This window comes from Notolabrus celidotus, chromosome 22 (genome assembly GCF_009762535.1).
Source record: "Notolabrus celidotus isolate fNotCel1 chromosome 22, fNotCel1.pri, whole genome shotgun sequence".
Taxonomy (NCBI): domain Eukaryota; kingdom Metazoa; phylum Chordata; class Actinopteri; order Labriformes; family Labridae; genus Notolabrus; species Notolabrus celidotus.
Window position 1 is genome coordinate 25609380 of NC_048293.1, and position 16643 is coordinate 25626022.

Sequence of the window (16643 nt, forward strand, 5' to 3'; positions counted from 1 at the left end):
TGCCCTTGTTTCCCGGATCTGTTCAGAAGAAACTGAGTGGTCTGTGTGGCCCTTGTGCTGGAAAATGGACTTGGAATGTCCACCCCCCGTGGGGGATAATGTGAACTGGAATGGCCATCCTTGCATAGAGTGGTTTTGTTGGCCACAGTCTATATGTGAACTTCAGAGGCATATATACAGAAAATGACAGGCAGTACGTGGCATTTTTAAACTTGTCGAAATCAGGAAGAGGTCTTTCTCCTCATCCCACATGCTGTTGTGATGTTCAGGCTTCAGCCTTCCAGGGATTCCAGCCCAGCTGGCCTGCACCGCGGTCCAGGGGTCACTCTGCCGGCACACGGTACAAGAGCTAGGCAACCAAGGGGTAGAAATGTGCTTGCTCCGGCAGCACATATAATAAATTGGAATCAATACAGAGAAGATTAGCATGGTCCCTGCGCAAGGATGACACACAAATTCGTGAAGCGTTTCCACATTTTAAGCTGCCCTTGTTTCCCGGATCTGTTCAGAAGAAACTGAGTGGTCTGTGTGGCCCTTGTGCTGGAAAATGGACTTGGATTGTCGATTCCCCGTGGGGGATAATGTAAGTGGAATGGCCATCCTTGCATAGAGGGTTTTTTTTGGCCACAGTCTATATGTGAACTTCAGAGGCATATATACAGAAAATGACAGGCAGTAAGTGGCATTTATAAACTTGTCGCAGTCAGGAAGAGGTCTTTCTCCTCATCCCACATGCAGTTAGGATGTTCAGGCTTCAGCCTTCCAGGGATTCCAGCCCAGCTGGCCTGCACCGCGGTCCAGGGGTCACTCTGCCAGCAGGCGGTACAAGAGCTAGGCAACCAAGGGGTAGAAATGTGCTTGCTCCGGCAGCACATATAATAAATTGGAATCGATACAGAGAAGATTAGCATGGCCCCTGCGCAAGGATGACACGCAAATTCGTGAAGCGTTTCCACATTTTAAGCTGCCCTTGTTTCCCGGATCTGTTCAGAAGAAACTGAGTGGTCTGTGTGGCCCTTGTGCTGGAAAATGGACTTGGATTGTCCAGCACCCGTGGGGGATAATGTAAGTGGAATGGCCATCCTTGCATAGAGGGGTTTTGTTGGCCACAGTCTATATGTGAACTTCAGAGGCATATATACAGAAAATGACAGGCAGTAAGTGGCATTTATAAACTTGTCGCAGTCAGGAAGAGGTCTTTCTCCTCATCCCACATGCAGTTAGGATGTTCAGGCTTCAGCCTTCCAGGGATTCCAGCCCAGCTGGCCTGCACCGCGGTCCAGGGGTCACTCTGCCAGCAGGCGGTACAAGAGCTAGGCAACCAAGGGGTAGAAATGTGCTTGCTCCGGCAGCACATATAATAAATTGGAATCGATACAGAGAAGATTAGCATGGCCCCTGCGCAAGGATGACACGCAAATTCGTGAAGCGTTTCCACATTTTAAGCTGCCCTTGTGTCCCGGATCTGTTCAGAAGAAACTGAGTGGTCTGTGTGGCCCTTGTGCTGGAAAATGGATTTGGATTGTCCACCTGCCTCGGGGTAAGTGGAATGGCCATCCTTGCATAGAGGGGTTTTGTTGGCCACAGTCTATATGTAAACTTAAGAGGCATATATACAGAAAATGACAGGCAGTACGTGGCATTTTTAAACTTGTCGAAATCAGGAAGAGGTCTTTCTCCTCATCCCACATGCAGTTAGGATGTTCAGGCTTCAGCCTTCCAGGGATTCCAGCCCAGCTGGCCTGCACCGCGGTCCAGGGGTCACTCTGCCGGCACACGGTAGAAGAGCTAGGCAACCAAGGGGTAGAAATGTGCTTGCTCAGGCAGCACATATAATAAATTGGAATCGATACAGAGAAGATTAGCATGGCCCCTGCGCAAGGATGACACGCAAATTCGTGAAGCGTTTCCACATTTTAAGCTGCCCTTGTTTCCCCGGCCTGTAGTAAAGAATCTGAGTGGTCTGTGTGGCCCTTGTGCTGGAAAATGGACTTGGATTGTCGATTCCCCGTGGGGGATAATGTAAGTGGAATGGCCATCCTTGCATAGAGGGGTTTTGTTGGCCACAGTCTATATGTGAACTTCAGAGGCATATATACAGAAAATGACAGGCAGTACGTGGCATTTTTAAACTTGTCGAAGTCAGGAAGAGGTCTTTCTCCTCATCCCACATGCAGTTAGGATGTTCAGGCTTCAGCCTTCCAGGGATTCCAGCCCAGCTGGCCTGCACCGCGGTCCAGGGGTCACTCTGCCGGCACACGTTAGAAGAGCTAGGCAACCAAGGGGTAGAAATGTGCTGGCTCCGGCAGCACATATAATAAATTGGAATCGATACAGAGAAGATTAGCATGGCCCCTGCGCAAGGATGACACGCAAATTCGTGAAGCGTTTCCACATTTTAAGCTGCCCTTGTGTCCCGGATCTGTTCAGAAGAAACTGAGTGGTCTGTGTGGCCCTTGTGCTGGAAAATGGATTTGGATTGTCCACCTGCCTCGGGGTAAGTGGAATGGCCATCCTTGCATAGAGGGGTTTTGTTGGCCACAGTCTATATGTAAACTTAAGAGGCATATATACAGAAAATGACAGGCAGTACGTGGCATTTTTAAACTTGTCGAAATCAGGAAGAGGTCTTTCTCCTCATCCCACATGCAGTTAGGATGTTCAGGCTTCAGCCTTCCAGGGATTCCAGCCCAGCTGGCCTGCACCGCGGTCCAGGGGTCACTCTGCCGGCACACGGTAGAAGAGCTAGGCAACCAAGGGGTAGAAATGTGCTTGCTCAGGCAGCACATATAATAAATTGGAATCGATACAGAGAAGATTAGCATGGCCCCTGCGCAAGGATGACACGCAAATTCGTGAAGCGTTTCCACATTTTAAGCTGCCCTTGTTTCCCGGATCAGTTCAGAAGAAACTGAGGGGTCTGTGTGGCCCTTGTGCTGGAAAATGGACTTGGATTGTCGATCACCCGTGGGGGATAATGTAAGTGGAATGGCCATCCTTGCATAGAGGGGTTTTGTTGGCCACAGTCTATATGTGAACTTCAGATGCATATATAAAGAGAATGACAGGCAGTACGTGGCATTTTTAAACTTGTCGAAATCAGGAAGAAGTCTTTCTCCTCATCCCACATGCAGTTGTGATGTTCAGGCTTCAGCCTTCCAGGGATTCCAGCCCAGCTGGCCTGCACCGCGGTCCAGGGGTCACTCTGCCAGCAGGCGGTACAAGAGCTAGGCAACCAAGAGGTAGAAATGTGCTTGCTCCGGCAGCACATATAATAAATTGGAATTGATACAGAGAAGATTAGCATGGCCCCTGCGCAAGGATGACACGCAAATTCGTGAAGCGTTTCCACATTTTAAGCTGCCCTTGTTTCCCGGATCTGTTCAGAAGAAACTGAGTGGTCTGTGTGGCCCTTGTGCTGGAAAATGGACTTGGATTGTCCACCCCCCATGGGGGATAATGTAAGTGGAATGGCCATCCTTGCATAGAGGGGTTTTGTTGGCCACAGTCTATATGTGAACTTCAGAGGCATATATACAGAAAATGACCGGCAGTACGTGGCATTTTTAAACTTGTCGAAATCAGGAAGAGGTCTTTCTCCTCATCCCACATGCAGTTGTGATGTTCAGGCTTCAGCCTTCCAGGGATTCCAGCCCAGCTGGCCTGCACCGCGGTCCAGGGGTCACTCTGCTGGCACACGGTACAAGAGCTAGGCAACCAAGGGGTAGAAATGTGCTTGCTCCGGCAGCACATATAATAAATTGGAATCGATACAGAGAAGATTAGCATGGCCCCTGCGCAAGGATGACACGCAAATTCGTGAAGCGTTTCCACATTTTAAGCTGCCCTTGTTTCCCGGATCTGTTCAGAAGAAACTGAGTGGTCTGTGTGGCCCTTGTGCTGGAAAATGGACTTGGATTGTCGATCCCCCGTGGGGGATAATGTAAGTGGAATGGCCATCCTTGCATAGAGGGGTTTTGTTGGCCACAGTCTATATGTGAACTTCAGATGCATATATACAGAAAATGACAGGCAGTACGTGGCATTTTTAAACTTGTCGAAGTCAGGAAGAGGTCTTTCTCCTCATCCCACATGCAGTTGTGATGTTCAGGCTTCAGCCTTCCAGGGATTCCAGCCCAGCTGGCCTGCACCGCGGTCCAGGGGTCACTCTGCCGGCACACGGTACAAGAGCTAGGCAACCAAGGGGTAGAAATGTGCTTGCTCCGGCAGCACATATAATAAATTGGAATCGATACAGAGAAGATTAGCATGGCCCCTGCGCAAGGATGACACGCAAATTCGTGAAGCGTTTCCACATTTTAAGCTGCCCTTGTTTCCCGGATCTGTTCAGAAGAAACTAAGTGGTCTGTGTGGCCCTTGTGCTGGAAAATGGACTTGGATTGTCCACCCCCCATGGGGGATAATGTAAGTGGAATGGCCATCCTTGCATAGAGGGGTTTTGTTGGCCACAGTCTATATGTGAACTTCAGAGGCATATATACAGAAAATGACCGGCAGTACGTGGCATTTTTAAACTTGTCGAAATCAGGAAGAGGTCTTTCTCCTCATCCCACATGCAGTTGTGATGTTCAGGCTTCAGCCTTCCAGGGATTCCAGCCCAGCTGGCCTGCACCGCGGTCCAGGGGTCACTCTGCTGGCACACGGTACAAGAGCTAGGCAACCAAGGGGTAGAAATGTGCTTGCTCCGGCAGCACATATAATAAATTGGAATCGATACAGAGAAGATTAGCATGGCCCCTGCGCAAGGATGACACGCAAATTCGTGAAGCGTTTCCACATTTTAAGCTGCCCTTGTTTCCCGGATCTGTTCAGAAGAAACTGAGGGGTCTGTGTGGCCCTTGTGCTGGAAAATGGACTTGGATTGTCGATCCCCCGTGGGGGATAATGTAAGTGGAATGGCCATCCTTGCATAGAGGGGTTTTGTTGGCCACAGTCTATATGTGAACTTCAGATGCATATATACAGAAAATGACAGGCAGTACGTGGCATTTTTAAACTTGTCGAAGTCAGGAAGAGGTCTTTCTCCTCATCCCACATGCAGTTAGGATGTTCAGGCTTCAGCCTTCCAGGGATTCCAGCCCAGCTGGCCTGCACCGCGGTCCAGGGGTCACTCTGCCGGCACACGGTACAAGAGCTAGGCAACCAAGGGGTAGAAATGTGCTTGCTCCGGCAGCACATATAATAAATTGGAATCGATACAGAGAAGATTAGCATGGCCCCTGCGTAAGGATGACACGCAAATTCGTGAAGCGTTTCCACATTTTAAGCTGCCCTTGTTTCCCGGATCTGTTCAGAAGAAACTGAGTGGTCTGTGTGGCCCTTGTGCTGGAAAATGGACTTGGATTGTAAACCATATAATGTACACAGAATGAGCATCTTCGCACACATGGTTTTTTTTGGCCACAGTCCATATGTGAATTTCAGATACATATATACAGAAAATGACAGTCAGTAAGTGGCATTTTCAAACTTGTTGAAGTCAGGAAGAGTTCTTTCTCCTCTTCTCTTTAACCACTTTAGCACCTTGGTTTACGTTCTTTGTCAGCTCTGTTACCTCTTGCTTAAGCTCACTTGTAGATTTTTTCTGCCTCTGAAAACATGTGAAAATGATGTAGCTTCATATTAGCACAATGCGCATAAACATGTCAGTAAAAATGAGGGCTAAGAACAAGTCACACAGTGCAAGTGAAGGATCAATATATAATAAATAAGCATGGTGGAAGAGTCAGGTGTGTGGTTTCAGACTAAAAGAAGTGGTCATGATTATGCAAACAGCGTAGCAGGCCTCATTGATTGTGTTGTTTGCATATTAGAGCTGACCATCGGAGAACAGAGACTAATTGGATCTGTTCCAGGTGTTATTCAGCCGTTAGTGACAAGAATATCTGAGGAGACTGACAGCCTGCCAGAAATTTCATTTATTTATTTAATCATCACTTAATTTAGGCTGCTCTCAGCTGCTCCTCCCACCGATACCAACATGCAGTGATACACTGTAATTTGTATACAGCCCTTGTAATTGCTAACCATATCAGACCCATCTGTGGGATTGTTAGCATCAGCTTTGACAGGCAAGCATGTGAGAAGTCTGGAAATAGAACAATCTTTTGATGTGGACAATAGTTGCATCAAGATGTATATTCAGTCTGGCTCTGTCCCAAATTAAATCAGTACTGATATTTCCAAGTGTTTTTCTGACGTGTATAACCGTGACATCTCCCCTGACCCTTGCACAAGCGGACCCTAGGAGACAAATGGTGTCTTAGTCCACCACCTCTGTTTAGCGAAGGGTGTTCAAGCTTAACATAGATGGCTTCCTTCACCCCTCTTTCATACCAACGCTCTTCTCTGTCCAGGATCTGAACCTTGCTGTCCTCAAAGGAGTGTCCCTTGTCCTTGAGGTGCAGATGTACGGCTCAGTCCTGGCCTGAGGAGCTGGCTCTTCTGTGTTGGGCCATGCGTCTGTGGAGAGGTTGTTTAGTTTCACCAATGTACCGTTCCCTGCAATCTTCGTTACACTGTATGGCATAAACTACATTACTCCGTTTGTGCTGAGGTGTTTTGTCCTTGGGATGAACCAGTTTCTGTCTCAGTGTGTTGGATGGCTTGAAGTGAACAGGGATGTTGTGTTTGTTGAAGATCCTCCAAAGTTTCTCAGAGACCCCAGATAGGTATGGAATAACGATGCTGTTCTCCTCTCTGTTGGAAATCAGCTTTTTGGTGGAGGTCTTGATGAAGGCCCAGTTGGGGTATCTGCAGGTTTTAAGTGCTCACTTGGATGTGCAGTTGTTCCTTCTTCATTCCCTCCATTCTTGTGGGTACCTTCTGGCCCCTGTGGTGTATTCAGGACATTCACCCTGGAGACAGGTGAAACAGTCCTGTTAGACAGAAAGTGTCAACACAGTTGATATTTAAAGCTGCTGTGAGGAACTTTTAGCTTGTATCGATTCTGGCGCCCCCTTGTGGACAAAGTGATACCTCTTATCTCTTGTCCTGTACCTGCAAAATAAGTGTCTTCAGACAATAACCTCATCCTGTTGTCTTTTAACATTTAGATTTATCACACAATGTGATTATTTGCAATGAAAACAGCTGAAAAAGGATGTTTCTAAAGCGAGATGTCAATCATCTGTTCTGACACCTACCCCCCTCAGAGCAGTTTCAGGCATTATAATGACAACAGAGAAGGTATCAGTGTTGTTGTAGATGGTCTTGTTTGCTTTTGAGGGTCATAAAGAGGCATCAGTATCAGTTTCAGTCTGTTTCTCAGCCAGTTAAAAACTCCTCATAGTGCCTTTAAGGATCACCGTTATATCTTAGCTAAACTTCCCAAATAAGTTCTGGGGTCTAAAGCTAATCCAGCTCTGAGTTTCGTTAACAATGTGGAGGTGGCCTAGCGGTCTAAGTGCCCCGCATACAGAAGCTACAGTCCTTGTCGCAGGGGTCGCCGGTTCGATTCCCAGCTGGTCAACCATTTCCTGCATGTCTTCCCCCTGCTCTCTACTCCCCACATTTCCTGTCTCTCTTCAGCTGTCCTATAAAATAAAGGCAAAAAGGCCAAAATCTATCTTTAAAAATAAACAATGTGGAGGGAATTAAGAAAACAGGCCTTGAAGCAGATGCCAACACCTGCTATCTTTCTGGTGTATTTGGCAGTGGAACAACAAAAAATGCGTGATAGGTTTTTGTTTGAAATTTGAACTATGTAGCTGCTGTCTTGTCTTTTTGTTCTTGAAACATGCAACTCTTGCCATGGATGTTTTTTCTTGGCTTCTCATGCTTTACTTTAGCCTCATTGCTGCCAGCATCACAGTGTAGTACTTGTGTCGAAACCTAACAAAACACTGTTTCACAATAACCCCGTGTTAGAAAGGTAAAAAGCACATCTCGAACAGACGCTAACGCATTCTACCTTTTGAGTTTGGCAAGAAGAATTGTGCATAATTCTTGTGTTTTACAAAAACATCTCTTGACCTGAATGTTTTGCTTGGCAACTCATGCTGGGCCTCATTCCAGGATCATACTATCACATGTTAAACTACCACGCTATGTCAACCATACTTCACTCAGAAGCTCAGTATTCTAGTGCAAAATGTCCAAATGATCCCTCTTCAGAAAGCACCTTAGAGTAAGAATTGAAATGAGCTTTTTACGAGTGCTCTCTGTTTTTATTGGTTAAATGCTCCTTCAGCGAATCTTCTCAGTAATTGCTTTATTTGAGAACTTCCTTTGTTTCCTACACTTCACTTAATTTTTCCATTTCGTCTCATCACACACTTTCTGAAGTTTCCTCACCTCTCATTGTTTTTCCTTCTCCTTTGCTTTTTTAATCAGCTGCACCCCTTTGATGTAGTATTGATTAACATTGCAGAAGCGGTGCTGTTGCTCAAAGTATACAGCTGATACAGGAGAGAGAGAGATACGCACACATTTTAGAAAGAAGAGGGAGGGTGTGAAATTTGGAGAGGCGCACGGCACCGACTGCAGGAGGCCGGTGGTAAGAAGAGGGAGAGTTGGAGAGTGACGGAGGGAGAAATAGAGAGGAGAAGAGACAAAAAAGATGTGGAGAGAGTGACGGAGAGAAAGAGAGAGGGAGGGATCAAAGCCTTTTCCCTTGTCAGTATTCACAGCATGCATCCTCTACACCTCACTGCCGGAGAGATGGAAAGATGAAGAGAGAGAGAAGCAGCTAACGTCGCTTCACAGACAAAGATTTCCTCTCTCTCTCCCTCTCCATCCCTCTCTCTTTCCTTCCCTCCCTTCTCACTGCACAGTTTTCCTTCAGTGATGCTGAAGGATGATTGAGAGCTCTCTCACTGACAGCATTTTTAAACAGATGCATCAATAAATAAATGTCTTGATGTAGTGCGCTGAGTTTGAGGGGCGTGTGTGTGTGTGTGAGTACATCCACGTGCGCAGGGTAACCACAGAACATGCAGAATGTGTGTATGTGTTGATCTGTGGTTGTGTGTGTGTGTATGTGTTCTCCACGCCCAGGCGATCTGGCACTCCATCCCCTCCTCCCAGGGGCAAACTCTTTGAACGCCTTTGTCTTTCTTTCTGCTCCCATTTCCTTCTTTTTGCTCTCCCAAGCTTTTTGTTTTGTTCTTCTCTGTGTTTTCCATCACTTGTCCCTCTCCAACATCTTCCTGAGTTTCATTTCCCCCTCTCTCTTCTGCGTCTCTTCTGCGTCTCTCCTGCATTTCACTTGTTCCTCCCCCCCTCCCTCTCGCCCTCCCTCTGTGCGCTCTGCTGACGCACTCAATCTCTTTGGCACGCCGCTGCTCACTTTGAGAATGCTCAAACACAATTCCCTCAGACAGCTTCTTTGAGCATGCATGTGAATGAAAGTATTTGTGAGTTTACAAATATGTTCTGGGGCTGCAGCTAATTGTTATTTTTATATATTTAACAGTGAGAGAGATTTTAGGTTGAATCTGCTTCATATCCACTGAGTTCTTTGACTTCTTGCTTTGCAGCTTGAAGTCGACTGTGAAGGTGTTATGGCCTCACTCAGCAAAGTTCCCAGGTACACAGAGAGAGGCTGTCTTCAGAGGAAAAGCTCTGATAGGCTGACAGACTAACAAAGCTAACTACTTACTAATGTTCATGGTAGCACATTTAGTTTGTAAGAGCCAGACTTTTTCTCTCTTGAGACCAAAGCAAATGTTAAAAGAGGATGAATTACTTAGTCTTACATTCTCCAGATGGGAAGACAAATGAATCCACATTAATTCTGATGTTGCTTCTTGTCTTCTAGATCTGCAAATAAGCCTCTGTTTTCAGACAATCAAGAGTGTATGATCCTTAATTAGGTGGTGTTATCAGTGGGGGACAGTAAGAGAGTAAATTGACTTGAGTACTGTACTTAAGGCCCTGTGATAGGTTGGCGACCTGTCTAGGGTGTACCCTGCCTTCCGCCCGAAGCCAGCTGGGATAGGCTCCAGCCCCCCGTGACCCCTAACGGGATAAGCGGTCTAGATAATGGATGGATGGACTGTACTTAAGTACATTTTTTGAGTATCTGTACTTTACTTGAGTATTATTTTTTGGGGAAACGTATTACTTTTACTCCACTACATTTCTTTCAATGCTCTAGTTACTCACTACTTTTGCTTTGAAGTCAGCTCATGAATTTCCTTCTCTTTTCTGAAATCTGATCCTAAGACAGTAAACTGTGTTTGTGTAGTTCTGTTTGTCTCAGTGGTTTAGTCGTACCTGTATATCGTGTGTCTCCACGGTTGATCGTCGAGCAAATTTCACTCAGATCAGGCAGTTCATGTAGAGGTGGTAATGATGGCTATAATTCTCCACCTGAGCACCCATGTCCATATCTTCAGCCCGTGTTAGAGGTTTTTGAAATGAAGAACAGTGTTTCCCCTAGGTTTACAGCCTTGGGGCTTTTTTAAGAATTCATGCAGTCGATCAGATATCGGTATCAGGGTTTTAAAATCGTCAACATTTCACTATTTTAACACTTTTGCTTTTGTAATATCCTAAGTGAAATAATCTAGCCTGCAAAAAAGTCAAAATAAAACTTTCTTCATGTGACCACTATATCTGATTCTCTTGATTCAAATAAACATGAATGCCATGAACGCAAAATACAGGTCAGCATTGCACTTTTACGACGGTCCCTGAATGCACCTGCAGCGACAGTCAGCTCACAGCACACCGGGGGGTAAAAATCCTCAATGAAGAGGTGACTGGTTCACACAGCACACCTGCTGCAGGTAGAGACCAAGCTAACACTGCGCCCCTCCAATAATAACTCAGCCTGTAACAGGATTGCATAGTTTTAATTTCCAAAGATTAGACGTACAGCGGGGAAAATATGAGTTGTTAATGTCCGACGGTCCTTCTTAAGATTTCATCTGAGTTTGTATTATCAGTGATGCACTTCAGCTCGTCATGGTATCGTTTTCGTCTTGAAACAACGAGTTGTAGATGAACATTTATCGTATCATTGTGCTGTGATGTGTGTATGTGAGCGCACGTGTTTGTGTGTCTGTGTGCGCATCGGGGCAGAACTCTGCCATGCGATACAGAGAGCAGATGAGCATAATGACATCTTGTCATGTAAATAAGATCAATAACATAAGGATATTTAGTCTGTTTAATAAAAGAACAAGTTTAAGACCTGATCTATAAGAGAGGTAACCCTCAATTACTTCTGCTGTGATCTGGCGCTATATAGAAAATAAAATGTATTGAACTTCCAAGGGGGGCGGCTGCCGCTGTTGGGGGGGCGCCCTGTCCCCCCTGTATAATGGTAGGGGAAACACTGAAGAATGATACGTATCGTTTGAAATGTTCTCCTTGTTTCCCACTCTGTTCAAACATACAAACATTCACTGTCCAACCTGAGAAAGCGTGTTGAGCTATGTAACGTTTGTTTCATTCCAGATGAACATTTCAAACTAAGTTGTCTGTACTTGGAGTAACTTAGTTGCTGTATTTATTCCATGGTTTAGTTTTTAGTAGAGATAGACCGATATGGTTTTTTCAGGGCCATTACCGATACCGATTATTAGTAGTCAAGGAGGCCGATAATCGATATTTAGAGCAGATATTCATTTGCAGTAAAAGGGGAAATATTGGCGTCAAAATTTTTAATAATACAACTCCAACACTTAACTTTGTTTAAATGCCTGTAGGCATATGTTTATTTAACAGGGAGAAATGGAACACAAGCTAGGCTACGGTTTCTGCAGACGGGGTCATGTCTGCCACGGGATTTAGCATTTTGAAATTTTGAAAGATTCTGACCCGAGCACTCGATTCGGTTTAGGTGTATGCTCTACTTGGAGTTATCTGGTGGTGCGGCTGCATCAGAGACAAAATAACCCAGTTTTAAATTAATCTCTTATCGGCCGTCGGATTTTAAAAAAAAGGCCGATGCCGAAATGCATCAAAATGCCGAATATCGGCACCGATAATCGGCCCGGCCGATAATCAGTCTTTACCTAGTTTTTACAGATTTCAAGTAATGGTTTCTAAATAAACAGAATGTACTCCTATGTATTCCTGACTGCACTTATGTATTGTGAAAATATAACGTTTTAGATATTTTAAGAAGTACTTTGAATACTTAAGTATTTTTACAAGGAAGTACTTCAGTACTTTAACTCAAATAATAATCTGACAGAGCAACTTTCACTTGTATTGGAGTAATATTTGACCTCGAGTATTTCTACTTTAACTTAAGTAATCAATCAATCAATCAATCAATCTTTATTTGTATAGCGCCAAATCACAACAAACGTTATCTCAAGACGCTTTTACAAACATAGGAGGTCTAGACCACTCTATGTCAAATTATGAACAGAGACCCAACACCAAGACAGGGTAAGACTCAGTCTGACCCCACCTTAATCCATCATGAGCATTGCACATCGCAGTATTTAGCTAGTTACAGTGGTGAGGAAAAACTTCCTTTTAACAGGCAGAAACCTCAGGCAGAACCAGACTCATGTTAGACAGCCATCATGCCTCGACTGAGTTGGGTCTGGAAAGACAGATAGAGGGGAGTAAGAGAGAGAGGTGATAGTGATGAGACGTGAAGCCGTGTACTTCGTCCACCACTGTGTGTTATCACAATGTTGTTCACACATCTTATTGTGCTCGCTCCAAGTGGTCTACAATCGTTTGGTGTTCTTTCAAGTAATCTGCATTATGTTCCAACTCTGCCATGTCAGAGATGGCGTCTTAGAAGTGCTTATTATATTTGAAATGCGGTCTAGAATCCAATTATATAAATTCTGTCATCATAGGACACACAGAAAGAGCAACACAGACTAAGAGGTGTGTTTCCTTTTCTTTATAAATAATGATTAAACGGTCATCTATGTTAATTTATGTGCTTTAAATGTCAGCATTTAAACAGCAGACTTCTGCAGGCACAGAGCTAAAGATGGATTTGTACTTTTCATGTTTTTGTACTGTAATTATGTCTCCACTATATGCATTAATTTACACATTTCAACCTTACCTGCAGGCACATTTTTCTCATGAGCTCTTTTGTAATATTACTCCGAGTGTAAAAGGGAATTCATTTGCATCTGTGGAAATATGCACGCCCATACTTGATTGCTCATGTGCAGGTTTCTCCAAACCACCACCTGCATGTGTGTGTGTCCAGCTCTCTGCATACGCCTTATAATGAGGTTTATATATGCACAGTTTGCTCTGCAGCAGTCAGATATTTGCTCCCGTAGACACACACACACACACACACACACACACTCTCACTCACACACATACAGTGACTACCCTGCAGAAAACTAAGAGCCAATTTAAGAAGTAGGCGAATTGCACTGTAACTCCACTAGCTTCTGGTTATCTTTGGAGTGCTGAGTGTTTGCTGTACAGCAGCTGCCTACTCACTGCACGGCATAATGAGATTTGTGAAATGTATCTTCTGTAGGACTCTATCCAAGACGGCTCTGAATTCTCACACGTCCATAACCTGATGTTTGCAGTCCAGACGTTAGAGAGGAGGGCTGAAGATAAAGAGAATCTGGGACTTGTTACATAAATATAAACCACAAATTTTGAAGTAAAAGTTGTCAGAGACTCTTAAATGTACCTGTCAAATAAAACTTATCTATGGATGACTTACTGTGACAGTGTGTCTGCAATGCTCTCTGCTTGAATAAGAACCCTCACAGAACAGAGGAAACATGGAGGATGCAACAACAACAACAACAACAACAAACAAACAAACACCCTGAAAGCTTGAAAAACTGAGCTCATCATTAAAACGTCTGGAAACATGCCGCGTGTCAATAGATCAGTGTTGGGTGCGAATCATTGCCTCACATGGAGCTAACACCCCATTAAGCTCTGCTGTCATTCAAAGACAGCAACACAGACAGCATTAATTACTTCAGTGTGTCGGTTAATGAAGAAGCACATAAAATAACACTTACGCCATCATCTCTAACAAGACTCACACCTCAGGCTTAAGCCAAGGGGAAAAGGTGGCTTATTTTTGTACTGCTGTCAAAGTCTCAAACCTGACAACTAAATAAAGAAGTGTCTTGAAGTAGCTTGATGTAAAATCTTCTTAGATTATTCTTTAAAATGTTGTATCAAAAGTACTTCAGTTCAGTTTGAATGTGAAGCGTTCCTGTTGTTGAATCACCAACCTTGGTTCCAAATTCTGGAGAGAGGGAGCCACATGTTGGTTGTTTCTGTTGCTTAGTTGGACTTTGTTATATCAGTGTGGCCTCTATCCAAGATCTCACAATGTGATAATACTGGTGAAGTTTTATCATAGCCAAAGGAAAGGAGGTCCATATCCAAAAACCTTCCTCTTGTCGGTCTTGTTGTTTGTTGCTTGCAACCTCCAGATACAAAACCCATGTAGATCTTTAAATAACCTCCCTAAAAGTATCCATCCGTCCATTATCTGTTACCACTCATCGCGGGGGGCTGGAGCCTATCCCAGCAGTCATTGGACGAGAGGAAGAGGTCACCCTAAAATTATTTTATTCTGGAAATGTCAGTGACTCATGCACATTTTCAGCAGCAGCAAGCGTTTTGCAGCACAAAAAACAGAGAAAAACTCAATACTACAGACAATGATTGTGACTAGGTGGTGGAATAAGTGTAGCAATCTGCACCTAAAGAGACAGATCTTTGGGCGCTGGTGGCCTAGTGGTCTAAGTGCCCCACATACAGAGGATATAGTCATTGCAGAGGTCGCTGGTTCGACTCCCAGCCACGACCATTTCCTGCATGTCTTCCCCCACTCTCTACTCCCCACGTTTCCTGTCTCTCTTCAGCTGTACTATCCAAGCAGCAACCTCCGGTTTAAAGATCTGAGGCCAATGCAGAAGTGTTAAAAACTGCAGTTCATCAAGGATCCACTAGAGGCTGGCTCCGGGAGTACCGGAAACCACATACACACCAATTCAAAAAAAGACGATCTTTACAGCAGAAATAAACATGTTTACAGCCTGGTACAAAAAAACGAGTGTAGTCTGGATAGCTAATTTCTGGATCGGCACACACTGTACAGGGGGAAATTTTCCATTATGAGAGGCACAGCTGACTTGATTGACAGGCGGGAACACTGTAGCTGTTGGCGAGGAGGCTCAAAGCCCGCCTCTTTACCTCACACTCGCTCGACAGCAGTCATGTTGAGTTCAACATTTCCAATATGGCCACCGCAGCCGATTGGCCTCAAAACAGCGCTTCAGAAACAGATGGGTGACGTCACGGATACTACATCCATTATTTATACAGTCTATAGTATTATCTAATAAAGGCAAAAAGACCTTCCCAAAAAAGAGAGACAGATCTGTCCCTCAGGAGTTTGTGGAGACCAGAATAGCTAAAAGGAGAGTGACTTAAATGTGTTAGTTGTGCAGCTACACAATGATTAAATGCTAAAGAGCTACATGCAGGGCGTAAAATGATCTTTTTACCTCAACTGCCATTGGCTAGTGACCTCCAAAAATTTACCAGCCAATAATATTTTTCACCGGCCAAATAAAAAATCATGCCTTATTTGATTAAAAACAGTAACAGCCTCGTCATTTTTCCAGTTTTCTTTGAAACATCGTATAGTGACATTACTTTGTTCCCGACGCCAGAATTGTGTCGCCACATCTTCCTCAAAACGCTCTTCCCGCCGTGCTTCTTCAAGCAAAGGGAATGAATAAAACTCCAGTAGCTGACGTCAAGCCGTTCCTGACGCACCAAATCACAAGACAAGTACAGCTCGCCACAAGGGTCAAAATAGCCTGAGAGTCAGCAGAAATGGGCGAAATTATGAAAACAGAACCTCACATGCAATACAACATTTTCCATCGGCCACTGGCGGGTGTGTGTTTTTGTTTTGCACGCCAAACAATTTTTTTACCCGCCATTGGCGCTTGGCGGGTGTTCATTTTACGCCCTGGCTACATGTCTGCAAGATGTGCAAATGCAGTACGTTGAGGTAACATGTTGGTAACATTTATATAGTTCAGCGTGTGTTCGCAGCTTGTTCTGCTGCCCCCAAGTGGCCAAACAAATCGATAAAGGCCCTTTAAAGGTGACATATCACGCTTTTTTCATCAATATATATTGGTCTAAGAGGTCCCAAAAACATGTCTTTAAAGTTTATGCTCAAAAAAACACTTTGAAATCAGATTTTGGTCTGCCTGAAGAACCCTCTTCTTCAGTCCTCCTCAGAACAGTCTGTTTTCTCTCTGACCACGCCCCCTCAGGAAGTGGATGTGGCCTCGGCTCTCCAGCACGCTGATCTAATGTTTACATGTTGGCTGAATATACACGGCTGCTCAGAGATCACGTTACTTCAACCCTCTGAATCTGATCCTGACAGAGAGGCACCTGTAGCAGGACCTTTCTGAACCATTGGTCACAGATTTAGTGTTTCTTGTTGTTTTATTTATCAGTATGTAGACGTGTGTCTTGGTACACAGCTACGAACATGTAGCTATGTGGCTATGCTAACTAGCGCTAGCACTTATCCATGATAAATAAAAATCATCCACAAGATCTTCAAATCTGCAGACGTGGGGAGTAAAACCGACCTCTGCCAGAAAGGCAGCAGGACCTTTCTGAAGGATTGGTCACAGATTTAGTGTTTCATGTTGTTTTATTTGTCA

At 44.6% G+C, this 16643-nt stretch overlaps 1 protein-coding gene and 11 non-coding genes across 15 annotated transcripts in view; all 12 read left to right on the plus strand.

Moving 5' to 3' along the window:
- atrn (attractin) overlaps nucleotides 1-16643 on the plus strand; it is a 252196-nt gene that overhangs the window by 186682 nt on the left and 48871 nt on the right. The window contains exon 27 of one of the 4 annotated variants that reach the window (XM_034674877.1): nucleotides 13448-13648. The exons of the other annotated variants lie outside the window; for them this stretch is intronic. Coding sequence (XP_034530768.1) covers nucleotides 13448-13558 — 111 coding nt within the window. The 3' untranslated portion in view covers nucleotides 13559-13648. Of the gene's footprint in view, nucleotides 1-13447; nucleotides 13649-16643 lie in introns of those variants that run through there. 4 annotated transcript variants of the gene reach the window in all.
- Nucleotides 373-479, plus strand: LOC117806879. Its single transcript, XR_004629786.1, has one exon. It is a non-coding gene; the product is annotated as a U6 spliceosomal RNA (small nuclear RNA).
- LOC117806932 lies at nucleotides 855-961 on the plus strand. The gene has a single exon (XR_004629834.1). It is a non-coding gene; the product is annotated as a U6 spliceosomal RNA (small nuclear RNA).
- On the plus strand, nucleotides 1337-1443 carry LOC117806934. Its single transcript, XR_004629836.1, has one exon. It is a non-coding gene; the product is annotated as a U6 spliceosomal RNA (small nuclear RNA).
- LOC117806874 lies at nucleotides 1812-1918 on the plus strand. Its single transcript, XR_004629781.1, has one exon. It is a non-coding gene; the product is annotated as a U6 spliceosomal RNA (small nuclear RNA).
- Nucleotides 2294-2400, plus strand: LOC117806870. Its single transcript, XR_004629777.1, has one exon. It is a non-coding gene; the product is annotated as a U6 spliceosomal RNA (small nuclear RNA).
- On the plus strand, nucleotides 2769-2875 carry LOC117806876. The gene has a single exon (XR_004629783.1). It is a non-coding gene; the product is annotated as a U6 spliceosomal RNA (small nuclear RNA).
- On the plus strand, nucleotides 3251-3357 carry LOC117806877. Its single transcript, XR_004629784.1, has one exon. It is a non-coding gene; the product is annotated as a U6 spliceosomal RNA (small nuclear RNA).
- LOC117806935 lies at nucleotides 3733-3839 on the plus strand. Its single transcript, XR_004629837.1, has one exon. It is a non-coding gene; the product is annotated as a U6 spliceosomal RNA (small nuclear RNA).
- On the plus strand, nucleotides 4215-4321 carry LOC117806936. Its single transcript, XR_004629839.1, has one exon. It is a non-coding gene; the product is annotated as a U6 spliceosomal RNA (small nuclear RNA).
- On the plus strand, nucleotides 4697-4803 carry LOC117806937. The gene has a single exon (XR_004629840.1). It is a non-coding gene; the product is annotated as a U6 spliceosomal RNA (small nuclear RNA).
- On the plus strand, nucleotides 5179-5285 carry LOC117806938. Its single transcript, XR_004629841.1, has one exon. It is a non-coding gene; the product is annotated as a U6 spliceosomal RNA (small nuclear RNA).